General features: G+C 40.5%; 1 protein-coding gene across 5 annotated transcripts in view; it reads left to right on the forward strand.

Moving 5' to 3' along the window:
- Positions 1-17,198, forward strand: part of STK31 (serine/threonine kinase 31) — a 111,897-nt gene that overhangs the window by 57,987 nt on the left and 36,712 nt on the right. For all 5 annotated transcript variants that reach the window (XM_083189201.1, XM_083189204.1, XM_083189202.1 and 2 more), the window contains exons 10-12: positions 122-281; positions 2,882-3,004; positions 3,699-3,878. In XM_083189201.1, the coding sequence (XP_083045327.1) occupies positions 122-281; positions 2,882-3,004; positions 3,699-3,878 (463 nt within the window). The remainder of the gene's footprint in view (positions 1-121; positions 282-2,881; positions 3,005-3,698; positions 3,879-17,198) is intronic.

Consider the following 17,198-nt stretch of genomic DNA (forward strand, 5'->3'; position numbering starts at 1 on the left):
GTGGATTAGGTTTCATTCCGGGAAATATGTTGTATTTTTAACAGGACTACAGTTTAGAAACCCTTGTTTAGACTGTAAGTTCCCTATACTCCAACAATTATGTTTTTTTTTCTTTTTACAGCCTTGAAAATGAAAACATGACAATAGCTGATGATCTCCTAGAGGCTGTGAGCGTGGTAAATGAGGAACAGCTCTCTGCCCCCTGCTCGTTAAATATTCTAGAGGAGAATTGGACGGAATATAAATATTCCCAGGAAATGATCCAGGCTTGCTCAGATGTGGTGAGAGAAAAATTATATTATGGCATAACCTGTGAGAGAAAAATGATATTATGGCATAACCTGTGAGAGAAAAATGATATTATGGCATAACCTGTGAGAGAAAAATTATATTATGGCATAACCTATCACACATGCACACATACTATATGTATATATGTGTGTATATAGATATGTATGTAAGAAAGCACTGTTCGATTAAAAGCACCAGTAAATGAATTCTGTAGGTAGCTGGCGGAGACCTAGCCTTTGGGCAGTCACGAATGAAGGAGAGTTTATTGAGAAGTAATGTCATTGATTATTGCTGACACATAGTACTGTAGTTGTGATCGGTGTGGGCGTATTTATCTTTGTTCCTTCTAGATTGTGTTATCTGCTCTACCCAGCAAGCTTGTTACTGTAAAATACATAAGTATCTATTGACAGTATTAAGCAGTCGGACAAAATTCCCAAATCACATTTCCAAAAAGAAGCTTTGAATCTGGTAAATGATGTCCTAGTAACATGTACTGTATTCAAGAAAATTCTTAAATAGGCCGAAATGCTCAGTGGACCTCATCAAGGGGGATTTTCCCAGAGACTGTGGGGTAAATTTACTAAAATGGGAGATCTGAGAGATGAGATGTTGCCCATAGCAACCAATCAGATTCTACTTAATTGTTTAGCACCTTCTAAAAGATAAATAGAATCTTTGTAAATGTACCCCTGTCTCTCCTACAACACCAGAACCTTGTTTTTATTTGTAATATGAATTATTATGCTATGCTCCTCCGTGCCATTTTTTTCTTCCAATATTTTACTACCTCTAGTTACTGTCACTTTTGTAATCCAGATTATGTTAATGTTTGATTTCTAAGCGAGATTTTCAACATATTTCCCAGTCGTAATTTATGAGCGCTGAGGTCACTCTGTTTCCCTGCTCCATTTAACCAATATATCTGTATGAATATAGGAGAGAAAAAAGTGTGTTCATATATATGCTGTAGATATTTGAGGTATGTGCAATTCCCCATTTACTATCTCAAAAGCAGCCCCCATACTGTAGGTCTCACCCTAATACAATACAGGAGTCGCAGCGTTTCCGGTCACTGTCTGCCATATATGCTGCTGCACCTCTCTCTGTCAGGTATATGTACTATAGATGCATGGATCAGGCCACTATAGCTCACCCTGCTTGACCGTTCATGCATTGCCGGGCACACTGCAGATAATGACTGGCATATAGTGCCCCTGTCACTGAACACACACTGGAACAGTAATGCATGGGGGTAAGTGGTATCTATGCACATAACGTAAAGTTTTTGCAGGGCCTGGGGCACTTAAGGCAGAGGGGCCCTATAGTCTAATCTGTTTAGATAGATAAATATACAGTGAAACTAAAACTGTGTACACGATCAAACACAATGGGGTAGATTTATTAAGCTCAGTGAAGTGATAAACTGTTTTTTATCACCGGCCAATCAGCTCCTACCTGTCATTTTTCAAACCAAGCCTGTAACTTCACAGGTAGGAGCTGATTGGCCGGTGAGAAAAACCAGACAGTTTATCACTTCACCGAGCTTAATAAATCTACCCCTCTATTACCTAAGGATCATTGGAAGCATATGCTTTATTGCAGTCAGCTGATCCTACTCGATTGCTCTTCTGTAGTTGTTCTGCTGATCTGCTCCGGTCACTGTCATCGGGCACACCTTTTAGCGCCAGCTGCTGCACATTTCCCAAACTCCTACATGCACTCTCCTCTATCCTTCTGTTCTACTAGAAACCTCTGTGTTTCCCACATATTCTTGCGCCCCCCCTTCCCTTCCAGCCAGGTATTTATTTTCATCCTATCCTGTGCTTTTTAAACAGTGACAGCTGCTTAGGCCAGTCAATGCAGCCTCAATTCCAGGACAGCAGCCAATCATCATACTGTGCAGATCTCACTGGCCAATAAGATCAAGTTTGAGATAGGTTGAACTCTATGAAATTGCATTTTTTTTTCAACCTCACAAACTGATGCAAATCTCATCGGCCACGGCTAGTCTATCAGCTTCTAATGAGTGGCACTGCCTTTGTGGCCATACAACTGGGGCTGTTGACACTGGGTTAAACATCTACAATTGGCCTTTGTGCAGGAATGTGTATAGCTGAATTCCCCCCTGCTGCTGCAGCCTTGGTGAGGAGGCATCCTGGCTGGCTGCCTGTCCTGGCCACCCACCCCAGTACTCTACCAACCTGCCCTCCTTTCAGTCTGTGGCCTGCCCCATTTCTTGTCAGCCCGACCTCATTACTGTTTCAGGCTGCCAGTAATACTCATCAGACCTCCCCCACCATTAGTGACAGCCCTCCGGTGTACTCACAGTGCGCATCTCTGGTTAGCTGAATGATGCTATAGCTAAACTCCAGCATGCCTGATTCCAGCTATACTTGCACAGTTATACCCAAATTGATGATTATTATAATAATTACTTTTGTATCTATTATAAGTAATAATGTTGATAATGCTCAGTTTTAGTTTTCCTTGTTTATAAATACATACATTTTTAAGAGACTTAACATTGGTACTTGAAACTTGTTATATTCAGCTAACTAAGATACTGCGTCCTCTTCTGTTTCCTCAGGTAGAACTAGACATACTCATAGACAAACGGAACAAAGTTCAGCAAGAACTGACTTCTTCCGTAGATGCCTTTATCATTGAGGTTAATCAAATGCCACTTGATGCACATTGTACAAAATTACAGGTATGAAAAATTTTGATTACTGTTCCATGTAGCCTAATAGATAGATATATAGATCTATTTCAACTGTAGGCAACTGGCGGAACTTCGGTCCAACTCTGGACCGCAAAGTACAGGAAACCGGACCTTCTCTAGAATACAGATTAGTGCCGCATCGCTACAGTAGCATAGCAGTTGCGCTGTAATGATGCAGAGAGGCCACTGCATCCATCTTCCTTCCTCCACCATGGTGCCAGTAATATACCGATTGGTTACATGAGTCACATGAGCAGGCTGATGCGGCTTCCAAAGAAGTGACAGATGTGGAGGCTGAGGAGCTGAATGCATCCCAGACATTGAGGAGCCCCAAGGACCCAGCAAACAAATAAAACGGCACAGGAGATGGACAGAAATCAAGCTACCCAGCGGTGCAGGCTCATTTTAAAGTTTTAAGCCTCAAGTTTTTATTTTGGTGCTGAAACCCAAAAAAAAAAAAAAAACTTGTTATTAATTACATTATAAATATTTGATTTTGTGGACCTCGATCAAAATAATTCTAAATATCCAGACTGCATTAAAAATTACTTGCCTACCCCTGACCTATATCCTATCTATCTATCTATCTATCTATCTATAATTTCTCTATCTCATTTACAGTGTATATGGTTATTACTGTTCTTTTTTTCTTCATTTAATTGTATAAATACATGTTATACAGATGTTGCTAAAATCACTTAATGCTGTATATGGAGCCTCTAGTGATTGTGAAGATTCGGATGACGTGTTCCAGGAGTTTCATATATGGAAACAGATGAAGTTGGAGAAGTTTAATAGTGTTAGAAATGACACTACCAGCTCTCTTGAACAACTAACAACGTGGTTCAGTGACATAAAAGAGGTACATTAAAACTTTAAAACACTGTTTATAAATCTGAAAAGCAGAAATGATGCAACAATTGTGTTATACCGCAAAACAGAGAATTTGTGTTGTAAAGTTGATAATAAGTGCTAAGGTACATTTGTAGAACTGTCCAGTAATTTCATTCTCATTATCTGTATCTGTTGTGTGATGTGCTTCCTCACCTCACAGTAGGGTATGTCAGTGTATTTATGCAAACAACATGAAAGGTTGCGATGTAAGCCATATTCCCAAGTTTTCATTTCTTGTCAGATAATTGTCACTGGTTGCTGTAATCGCTAGGCTGAGACTATATTTGCATGTGTAGGCTTTGCTCTATACATTGAAGTGCCAAACGTCATGGGATTCCAAAATGTAAAACCTGTTAAATTGTACCGTGTATGGGCACCTTAACTGACTTCTTGTGAATCAGTTTGAGCACAGTCTAGGCTGCTTAATGCAAAGTGATGTGATTGGAGTTTGAATGGTTAATGATATTGGGTGCCTAACGAATAGAACGTTCATTTCTTAAGTTGTGTGGACATTCAACATTCTTTGATCTGTTAATGGTAACAGACAATGGGTCAAATTGCATCCGCAGTCTATGGGCAGTATTCAATGAGGATAATTCGCCCTGTTTCACAGCGAATTTGTGCTATTTTCGCGTTAGAAGGTGATTTTTTTGGGTCAGGAAGCGAATCACCCTATTCAACGTGCACTTCTCGCCGTCTTTCTAAGGGATTTTCGCCATGTGTCGCCGTGTAGCAAATCGCCATCTTTTCATGGTGAAGTGGAAAGTGAAAAATCAGGAATTTTGTTCTGTGAAGGGGCATGCTATTTTTATTCATGTGCTTATAGCACATGAATATATATTTAATTTAAAAAAAAATACCTTTTTTTTTACACATAGCAGCCAGCAGGGGTCCGGGAGCCGAGAGCCGCTCATTAGATATTCATATATTCACTGCACCCGATCATTACATATGCACGATCGGGTGCAGTGAATACCTGGTCCCCTGCTGGCTCTCCCGGGGGGTAGCCTGTGCTGCCTGGCTCCCAGGGAGCCCACCTCCCCCCCCCCCCCCACATACGTTCTGGGGCAGGCAGGGAGACTTACATCTACCTGCCTGCCACCGTCCTCCGCAGGGGTTCACACTCGCCGTCAGGGGCAGCGAGCCCCTGCGACGTTGAATAGGGGAGACATCGAGGCTCCGGAACACGGCGGGCAGTGGCGACTGTGCAGCGAATCCTAAACAGGATTCGCTGCACGCCGTGAATATTCTCATTGAATACTGCCCAATGTGGGAGGCACCATACAAATATCAACCATGCCAGGTCAGTATTTTTTTTTAGCTTCTGTGAGATATGGGAGCAGAAAAGAACCACCAGACCCACCTGGGGTCGTGATACGGATCCTGGAGGACTGGCAACTTGTGGCATGGTCCGATGCATCACGATTACAATTGCTTCTGGCTGATGGCAGGGTACAATCCAGACCGCATGGGGCCATGGTGATTCCATAGAGGTGTGGGATGTTTTCATGTGGCATAGGTTGTGTACGCTGGTCTATCTGAACATGTAATTGAGTGGTAGTTGCTGTTTTGCTTTGCTTTATGACCATTTGCAGCACTTCATGGACCTTGTACCCTCACAGTGATAGAATATTCCAGCAGGCTAATGCACAGTGTCATTAGTCCCAAGTTGCCTAGCATTGTTTTGAAGAGCATTCTGGAGAGTTCTGAGGAATGGTGTGGCCAATACGTCCATCTGACATGAACCTAGATAAGCATTTATGGAATGTGGTGGAGAGGTCTATTTGCACCGAAGATCCTGCCACCAAGGATCCACCCAGCTCCAGATCTTCTCTACCATAATAGATTTGCATCATTCTGACCACAGCACCCCTAAATTACACTGCAACTTTATTACCCAGGTAGCCATAAACAACTTAAGTAGCTTGGAAGTAGGCGATGGTAACCTGTCATTGATGGTAACAAATGATGTCCTGCACTAACTATGGTTTTAACTATCTGTGGCTCATGCATGCACAGAAAAATGCATGATTGAATCAAATAACTTTGCGCATGCGTGGCACCTGGGCAGCTTTCTTCTAAGGTAAGTCGAACAACTCCTGAGTTGGGGGGGTCTAGGTTGGCATCCCGACACAGTGAACGTGTGTAAGAGCCAGGGGTGGTGCAGGGTGGCTGACTGAAAGCTGAGCATGTCAAGTCCTCTATAGACCTAGATGGGCCGTTAGTATTTCACTGTATGTGTGTGAAAAAAATCTTTGTTGGTATCAACATTTTAAAAAACATTTAATATTTCATAAATAAAAAGACATAAAAGCAACAACCGTATCATATTATATGTAGTGTTCATTCTAGTACCCACTATCTTTGAAAATCCATGCAGTTCCTCTACCTTGCCTGGAGTGTCGCTGTCTGCTGTGATGTTTCTAGCACAGGTCTGGTTTGCATATCAGTGCTGATATAAAGACCACCTGTGCTAGAAGCACTACAGCAGACAGCGACACCCCAAGCAGGGAAGAGGAACTGCATGGGTTTTCGAAGATAGCGGGTGCTAGAATGAACACTAATATGTATGATAATATTATATCCTCAATATTGGTAACCTGGAGATAGTGGTAATGTAACTCAAATGACACTAGCCAACAGTGAAAATGCTTCCGAAACAAATTAGTCTTTTCTAGTTTATTCGAGCAAGGCTTGTTATCTTATTTTCTGCTAATTGAATTAAAACAATTGCTACTTCTGTTGTGTACAGATATATTAATATAATATTGGTTTTTACTACAGAAGTACATGTATCACAAGTAGTGCATCTAAAAAACTAGAGCTAATAAAATTCTAAGGTCATATTTGGTTTTCCTGACCCAAATTTAGTAAAAAATTACTATTTTTGTAAAAGAAGCAAATAAAAAGTTGTTTTTTGTTGACTAGTGTTATCAGAGAGCCAGCAGACTTCTACCAAAATTATGGTTTGACATAACATACCTGAAGATAAGATAGATAAAATTGTGCCTGCATCTGATAGCTCTGCTAAGATGTTGTCTGGAATGTGAGTCTGCAAACATAGATCATGGCGGTCCTGAAAGAGTCCATTCTCCAATTGTCAAAGTAGCTAAGCTGTGGAGACTCACTCAGGGCAATCCGTAGCTTCCAGAAGTAGCAAAGAAGCAAGATCTTTTGTCAGTTGGTGCTCAGTATATTTGGATGGTAGATTTACCCGTTTGGAGGAAGACTAGGGCCCTTCACGATTAGAACAGTCAGGAGAGGTTTCTCTTTACTGGCCAGTTTTTCCAAGGTGGTGGACCCCCAGCTCGCACAGGAAGACCGGTACATCAGAAATGGTCACATTTCATGGCCATAGAGCTTTTATTTATACACAGCCATCGAGGACTGTGATTTCAGCCGTCATGGAAGCTTGGACCTCTTCCAAGTATTATATCCTATGTTGGTCACCCTGGACTTGGAATATTTGATCTGTGAGACATTTTTTGGAGGACTACTAGATGCAGGCCTTGAAGGTAAGTGTGATGCCTGCGTAGAAACAGAAGTGAATATGGATGGCTGTGGACACACCAGGAATATTGGAAGCATTAATTAAACCTTGAGGTAACATTGATTTACTATGCACAAAGATATCATACATTATGATGTTTATGTATGAGGTTCCTTGGAGAGAAATACGTGTTGGAGTGTTTATGTCAGCCTGTTGTGAGGAGACACCAAATTATAAGCAGTTCATTAGCTTGACCTGGAAGTACTTTATTTAAGCACAGATGCTATTTTAATCTGTGTACACTGACCTTTATGTAATGAATATATATCATTGTTAATTGAGTGATTATACTGCTCATATTACTTGATGTTTTTAAGAATCATGGTAAATAAATCTTATTTTAATGATCTTGAGAAGTTGACGTATGCCTGAATTGTGTGATGGGACTTGATAATTATTTTTCCCTTTTGTTAATCCACCTCCCTTGATTAATGTTGTGTTTTATTTATATATATTTATATATTAATCAAATTTTAAAAATGACTTTTTGGCTATAATCCTGTACAATACAAATCAATTAGTTAACACAAGTGAGTTATAAATGTCACGGTTCTAAATTACCAAGCCCATTGCTCTTTACCTCGGATAGCTTTTTTTATTTTTATTTGGCAATGGTTTCAAAATTAGGATGTTGACAGTCTCAGAAACAATTATTTAATCCTGAGAGGTGGATTAGCCATGGAATATATATATCTGATTCTATCAAGAAATATTTTAGAGACACAGATTAATCTTTGAGTCTCATTATTAACACTGAGTTCCAACATATCTGAGAGAGATGTTCAAAATAGCCACTAAAAATGCCAGCGTCTCTCACATTTGTTATATAAATTCAAATAAAAAACTGTGTAAAAATAGATTCAATTCCCTATATAAGGTAATTATTAAAGGTCATTATGATGAATAAAAATGTTTGCTTGGCAATTGTCACACCTATTTTGACAAATTCACTTGGCACTCAAAGGATTGAAAATTTTTATACTGCAATATATTTTATTGTGCTTTATAGTTGGAAACTGCAGTGCTAAAACTGGGTAATAACAAACGGACATAGAGGTAGGAAGGTCCTACTTGGCATCTTAAAATCTAAAAGGAAATAGGCATTTAAACAAAGCTTATACAATTCTTAATAGGCAAATTCTCAATTTGTAGTACTAAAATTACCCAATGGGGTGAATTTACTAAGATTAGAGTTCTATTGGAGACCATAGCGACCAATCCGATTGTTATTCATCACCTTCTAGAAGATAATAGATAGAACCCGAGCATACGAAAAAGTAAGGCCTGACAAACACAACCAAAAGTAGTTTAAACTAATGGATTGCATGCTGACTATGGTCCTAATACAGGTCGAGTATCCCGTATCCGAATATCCGTTATCCAAATTATTCCGAAAACCAGACATTCCAGAAAGTGAAAAAAAAAATTTTTTTTGCTAAAAACTCACTGGGGACATTTGTAACAGCATCGCTGGGGACATGATATGTAACTGGCACTATATATGTGAAAGACAATGATTGCTTGGCATTCAAATTCACTGCTGAGATAGTACACACATTTTGTTTCACGTTTTGAAACCTTGTTTTTTGAACAAATAAAATATATTTGTGTGTATTTTATGTGGTAATAAAATATATTTGTGTGTATATTATGTGTTTATACAGCATAAATGCAAGATACTTCAAAATACATCATTGAAATATTAAAATATTCCGAAATACGGAATAATCCGTTATCCAAAATTCTCCTGGTCCCGAGCATTTTGGATACGGGATACTCAACCTGTAGTAGTGGCAATAGCCAGTTATAACATGATGACTAATGACCATTTGTATAGTACTAGAAGACTACAGGGTAAATTTACTATGATTGGAATTCTATTGAAGACGGGATGTTGCCCCTAACAACCAATCAGATTGCATCTATTATTTTCTAACAGGTGCTAAATGATTAATAATAATCTGATTGGTTGCTATGTGGAACATTCCATCTTCAATAGAACTGCCATCTTAGTATATTTTCCCCTTTGAATCTAATTAAATTAATTTTCTTTAGAGTGGTGTTAGACCCTTGGGAATTAAAATAAAGTTTGTACCAGACCAATGGGAAATCCGTATTATTGTTCCTAACTGCAAGGCTTAGTTGGGGCCGGCCCTTTTGTACCTCCAGGACCCAGGTTATGAAGTTTCATGCTAATTTCATAGATTTGCCTGCTAATCAATTACGCCTGATCCGTTGCCCAGCCTAAAGTGTTTGGAATAACATTTTCGTTGAGTTGTTTGTAGTGTAAGTTATAATCGAAAGGGATAATGTAATGTGGTATAATTTGAACTGAAGGCCACCGTAATGTAACACAATATGAACTGGAGATCATTGTAATGAGGCATACTCTATTTGCTTATTGTAATGTAGAGCACACTATGTTACATAATAAGAACTGGTGAACTATAATATGGCACAATATGAAATGGGCACACTACAGTATGGCATAATATGAACCAGGGCACTGAAATGTGGCATAATATGAACTGGGGTCACTTTTTCACAATATGAATTGGTGATACTGTGTGTCATAATGGGTACTGGCAGCTCTGTAATAAGACATCAACTAAAGAAATACCGTGGATCATAAATTGAAATGGGGCACCATTATGGGTCATAAAATTAATAACTGCTGCAGAGGTCTAACTAATGACTGGGACTGGAGGAGCTCAATAGGATGCTATGTGGCCCATAATGTTCTGGTTAATCCCCTGATCGCGATATCTCTCTGATTAGTAGCATTTGCCTGTCCCAAGGATTGATTATGTAGAATGTTTAGTATTTTTTGTTAATTCTGAATTGTCAAGATAATGTGCATATTGTCTTGAGAACTGTTTGAGCAAATAGGAAATAAGATGTCTTCACCCTGATGTTTTATGGAAAAGACCAAAGTAATGTCTGTGTCAAATCCTTCATTTTTATAGAAATGTTTAATTTTTCCTTAAGCACTATGTGTTGGTTCTCAGGTATCTAAATTCCCATGTAACCAGTCGGCGGTAATTATTAAAGAGGCAGCTGCTTAAATGTAAAGCATTGGTGAAAATCAGCCATTCTGTGGTTTGTCTGCACTAAGAGACCACTCTTAAAGTTGAGTCACAAAACAGCTCTTGTCCTATTACATTGAAACATTAAGCTCTCAGTCTTAATGGTACTATTTATTACATAGTGATCATAAATTGCATCCATTGACCTACTTATACACAGAGTATTGGGGACAACTCCTTAAGCTGCAAGGTAATTAAGATATAATTCTGCATGCTATGTTCCTGTGCAAATTATAGTAATGATAAAATTGCTCTGTTCTCTCGCACCCATTGGCATTGCAAGCAGAAATCCACAAAATTAGTGTACTTTACCACATGGTCTTTACCTAAATGTTATATGGGCACAATGTGCCAGATTTCTATAAAACCAATGAATTGCTCCCTTTATTTTTCATCCTTTGTAATAATATACCCATAGAATTTGTCATATCTGACTCATTGACAATATATTTAGTAAATAATGGTATCATGCTAGTAATTTTGTGTTTTTAATATACTGACATTACAGTAAGTGTTACTTCTGTGCATGGTAGTTTGTGGTGGTCTGTTCATGGCCACACCTATGAGTGGTGCTTCATACAATGTGATGTCCTCTGTGCCTGATTTTTTTTTTACTCTTGCTTTGCCCTATGACTGAGTATTTCAGTTGAATAACTTGTACCACTGATACAGTCACTGCTGCTCTTCCTGCATGAAGATATAATGAATGCATGGATTGGTGTATTCACAGTTAATGCACATGTTATTTGCATCTTGTCTTAAATAGGGAGCTGTTCTAAAAATGCGGCCTCTGGCTATAGATCTTGGGCCAGTTCCCTTTCAAAGGATATACTAGAGCTGTTTTAACAATTCTCTGTCTAAGCAAGCTCCTACAGCAGCAGCAACCAGTACCCAGCCACCCTCCTGGCTTAACAAGGTTTAGTGCAGGTTTCAGCCTCACTGCAACTGATTTTAGACCTGGAAGTCTTGACTTGTCTGAGGGACAAATCGGACCTGTTTTACCTTGAGCTCCCCCAGCAGCTCCCCAGGAGGGCTTCATCCAATTTGGCACTTGATGTGACATTTATTACGTGCGATAAATTGCATGCGGTGTATAGCATGTAAAAGGACTCCCGGGTAACTACGGGGGGAGATCAAAGGGAATGAGATGCTAAAAAGCACCTGCGGTGTGCCACTGACCATCTGATTCCAATAGATTATACAGGCTGCACCTGTGATCTACAGGATCTGATCCGATGCGCATCATATTGGATGTCAAACACCTTCGATGATTTGGGCCAATTTCATTGGATATATCGGCCTAATCCATTGGAATCTGGTGAAGTTGGATCTGTGTCTAGGGGCCTTTACATAATCAGAATCATCCGTTATCTGCCCCTGAGGTGCAGGGTTATATAACGGACATCTCCTTCATGGGAGAGAAAGTTTGCCCACAGCAAGTTGATTTTAAAGAAACCTCACTGTTGGATAATGATTCAGACCGTTCCATAAAAGTAGAGACTTTAATTGGGGCTGTTAGATCCATCCTTCAGATTTAAGGATGCTTAGGGCATGACCAAACAGGGTTGATTACCTTTTATTCTTCTTCACAACTGAAGGATGATTTATCGGAAGCCTGCAATCAGCCACTTTGCGTATTTTAGTCTTCCAGGCATATTATTGGCTTTTCTGCTCATCCAGCAGGAGACCGTGGAGGTAATCACAGTGGGTTATAGATTGGTAGTCATTTTTTTCTTTTCGGTCCTCAAGGAAGGCTAATGTTTGCTCCCTCTTATAGGAACTTGCAGTCTCTCTTTGTTCATGCCCTACCCAGGGATCCAGACTTAGAATTTGTCAGGCCAGTCCAGGAAGCCGTCCTTCTCCCAACCAAGACAACAAGCCTGCTGAATTATTATCTAACAGAAAGGTGGGTACCAAAGGTACCTATTGGGGGTCGATCCTTATCACCAGCGCTTTTAGAGAAGAGTAGGAACAAAATACACACTACCACACTTCCCTTAGTAATGAATAGCGTTCCTCTTCTCCATACAAGAATAACTTGGGTTTAAATAACCAGCATCCCGTTCAGTACTGCAACCGTCAACTCCCATAAACTGTAATCAGCCGCAAGGTGTGGAGAACCAGATCGAATCGGCTCTCAAATGGGCATAGATGCGGCGATCAAGTCCCGGGAAGGTCACCGCAAAAAGTCCCACAGGCAGGTACAGTCCACTTCTTATATAACCCCTGGTCCAAACGGCACAGCTACTCCAACGCGTTTCGGACACTACCAGTGTCCCTTTTCAAGGAGTGTAGCTGTGTCAGGTAAAAACAGTTTATATACGGTGATCAATTGGTAAATGACAGCGGGTGCCGGCTCCGTGGACTTCCGGTGACGGAAGCCGACTTCCGGCCAGGTGACACGCATGGACGTCTGCTTCCTACTGAATGACACGCATAGACGCTGCGTGTATGGCTCCGGTGCTTTACGTCCCATGGGTCCTGCTTCTAGTATGTGTAGACGGAACGGTGTGCTTATATATGCCGTCCGACTCGCCTCCTTTTCTGTGAACACAGGTTCCTGTTTTTTTGCACATCTGACGGGGAGGTTGATCTTTTAACCCATTCCGGAGCGGGGGAAGATCGTGTATGGGACAATCACCTTATTGGTGTTTTCATTAGGAGCATCAGCAAAAACCCAAATAAGGCTTCCACTATAAATATATAAAAAAAGGTACAATTAAAACCCATCGGTGGTAAAACAAAGGAGCAGTATATATACATAAAGGGAAAAGTAATAAAATCCTTCATAATACATAAAATCCTGGTTGAGACGGTTAAAATGATAATAATTCATGTTCAGACATTATAAGATTTATAAAATAAAACACAGGAGCAAGGAACCCATAAGGGTATAAATCTATAAAAACCACTTGACCTCGAAGTCTGCATTGAGGCCGTTGGGTTTAAGAGTATCAAATTTATAAATGCATCTCATTTCCTCTCTCGCCAGGCAGGTCCCCAAATTCTTGTTCCTAGGGCCGGTATGTGCAATCTTAATACCGAAAAATTTAATAATGGCTGATGGGGATGATTTATGAGCAATTTTAAAATGCTGTGACGGAGTGAGAGTCCAGTCCCTTCTTTATATTGTTTAGGTGTTCACTGAGTCTTATTTTAAAGGGACGTGATGTCCGGCCAATATAAAACTTGTGGCATGTGCATTCAATCCCATACACTATATTGCTCGTATTGCATGTTATAAAATCACTAAGTACATGTTTGACACCATTTATGGAGAGTTCTGACATTTTGCTCACCCCTTTACTGTCCACTTCCCTGCAGGCCTTGCACAACCCGCACCTGTGGAATCCCTTTGTTAAGATTCTCCCCGGGCATTTGGGTATAGGGAGGGCACTGCTGACTATCTTAGTTTTGATATTTGGTGCACGTCGGTATATAAAACTTGGCTGGTTTGGCAGATGTTCTCCCAAAACAGGGTCACATTTCAAAATTTTTTCTAAAAGAAGACTCTATGTTCTTGTATTGGGCGTTATATCCTGTAATGAATGACATTTTGAAGTCTTTCTGGGATTCACCTTCGGGTGGCTTAGTTACAAGTAGATTATCCCTTTCTACTTCTCCTACTTCATTAACCAGGGAGGCAATTCTGTCTATGTCATAACCACTAGAAATGAATTTCTTGGCCATCATGTCAGCCTGTTCTTTATAAGTATTTACATTAGTGCAGTTACGTCTGACATTTTATTCTTTTGGAGAGGAGAGGAGGGAGCTCTTAATGATTTTTGTATGTTTTTAAATACTAATGATTGTAATATCGAACTAACTTTTAATAAGAGCCAGTCCACTGTCGACTTCCTCGATATCACCATCAGCAAGGGCAACAATCAATGGGACACTAAAACGTTCTCTAAACCGACAGACACAAACTCCTATATCCACCGTACCAGTTGCCACCATCAAAACTGGCTAAATGCCATCCCTGGTGGCCAGTTAAAACGAGTCAGACGTAACTGCACTAATGTAAATACTTATAAAGAACAGGCTGACCTGATGGCCAAGAAATTCATTTCTAGTGGTTATGACATAGACAGAATTGCCTCCCTGGTTAATGAAGTAGGAGAAGTAGAAAGGGATAATCTACTTGTAACTAAGCCACCCGAAGGTGAATCCCAGAAAGACTTCAAAATGTCATTCATTACAGGATATAACGCCCAATACAAGAACATAGAGTCTTCTTTTAGAAAAAATTGGAAAATTTTGAAATGTGACCCTGTTTTGGGAGAACATCTGCCAAACCAGCCAAGTTTTATATACCGACGTGCACCAAATATCAAAACTAAGATAGTCAGCAGTGCCCTCCCTATACCCAAACGCCCGGGGAGAATCTTAACAAAGGGATTCCACAGGTGCGGGTTGTGCAAGGCCTGCAGGGAAGTGGACAGTAAAGGGGTGAGCAAAATGTCAGAACTCTCCATAAATGGTGTCAAACATGTACTTAGTGATTTTATAACATGCAATACGAGCAATATAGTGTATGGGATTGAATGCACATGCCACAAGTTTTATATTGGCCGGACATCACGTCCCTTTAAAATAAGACTCAGTGAACACCTAAACAATATAAAGAAGGGACTGGACTCTCACTCCGTCACAGCATTTTAAAATTGCTCATAAATCATCCCCATCAGCCATTATTAAATTTTTCGGTATTAAGATTGCACATACCGGCCCTAGGAACAAGAATTTGGGGACCTGCCTGGCGAGAGAGGAAATGAGATGCATTTATAAATTTGATACTCTTAAACCCAACGGCCTCAATGCAGACTTCGAGGTCAAGTGGTTTTTATAGATTTATACCCTTATGGGTTCCTTGCTCCTGTGTTTTATTTTATAAATCTTATAATGTCTGAACATGAATTATTATCATTTTAACCGTCTCAACCAGGATTTTATGTATTATGAAGGATTTTATTACTTTTCCCTTTATGTATATATACTGCTCCTTTGTTTTACCACCGATGGGTTTTAATTGTACCTTTTTTTATATATTTATAGTGGAAGCCTTATTTGGGTTTTTGCTGATGCTCCTAATGAAAACACCAATAAGGTGATTGTCCCATACACGATCTTCCCCCGCTCCGGAATGGGTTAAAAGATCAACCTCCCCGTCAGATGTGCAAAAAAACGGGAACCTGTGTTCACAGAAAAGGAGGCGAGTCGGACGGCATATATAAGCACACCGTTCCGTCTACACATACTAGAAGCAGGACCCATGGGACGTAAAGCACCGGAGCCATACACGCAGCGTCTATGCGTGTCATTCAGTAGGAAGCAGACGTCCATGCGTGTCACCTGGCCGGAAGTCGGCTTCCGTCACCGGAAGTCCACGGAGCCGGCACCCGCTGTCATTTACCAATTGATCACCGTATATAAACTGTTTTTACCTGACACAGCTACACTCCTTGAAAAAGGACACTGGTAGTGTCCGAAACGCGTTGGAGTAGCTGTGCCGTTTGGACCAGGGGTTATATAAGAAGTGGACTGTACCTGCCTGTGGGACTTTTTTGCGGTGACCTTCCCGGGACTTGATCGCCGCATCTATGCCCATTTGAGAGCCGATTCGATCTGGTTCTCCACACCTTGCGGCTGATTACAGTTTATGGGAGTTGACGGTTGCAGTACTGAACGGGATGCTGGTTATTTAAACCCAAGTTATTCTTGTATGGAGAAGAGGAACGCTATTCATTACTAAGGGAAGTGTGGTAGTGTGTATTTTGTTCCTACTCTTCTCTAAAAGCGCTGGTGATAAGGATCGACCCCCAATAGGTACCTTTGGTACCCACCTTTCTGTTACTTCATTCATTCGCCACTGGGAAGAGGCGAAAAGGGGGTCTGGTGGACTTGACACTAGCAGCTGGTTAACATTCTGAACCTCCATTTTCTGCGCAGGATCTGGCTGTCCTGAGTTGAGATCACTTGTCTTTTCGCTATTGAATTATTATCTAGCCCCCCCCCCCCCCATGTCTTCAATTTTCACAACATTGCCGACGACTTAAACCTACCAATCCTTAATTTCCCCTCCCTCCTACCTTGTCTCTCCTTCTTTTCTCCATCTTCTAGCTATTTTTCTCTACTCCCTGTGTTGGATACGGTATCAATGGTAGACAATATCGAGGTCGACTAACTAGGTCAACACCTTGGAATTGTCAACATTGACAAAAGGTAGACATAGTCAACATGATATTTCCTCTTTTTTGGTGTCTTTGTCGACCATATGATGACATGGACACTGTATAAGTGTACTGCGCCCTCTCGCATGGCTCGCTGCACTCGATATGCTTTAAGTACAATATTGTCCACTTGGATAGTAAAGTGTATAAAACCACATTTAAAAAAAAAAAAAAATCTCAAAAAGATAATGTCGTGGACTGTTCTTACAATGGATGCTAGGATCCAGGCATGGTTGGTGATAACCCTCCACACACTGGATGTCTCAGAAGGCACATTTGCTTGAAGTTTGAGCTTTTGTACCTAGCTCTTGGGCAGGCTTGTACATGTCTTCTATTCCCAGTGTTGTAAGGTGTAGGCACACACTTCAGTAGAAATGTCTACCCTCGCTGGCTTGCTTCACTCACCACGATTTAGGTAA

The sequence above is a fragment of the Crinia signifera genome, chromosome 5 (genome assembly GCF_055691185.1).
Source record: "Crinia signifera chromosome 5, ASM5569118v1, whole genome shotgun sequence".
Taxonomy (NCBI): Eukaryota; Metazoa; Chordata; class Amphibia; order Anura; family Myobatrachidae; genus Crinia; species Crinia signifera.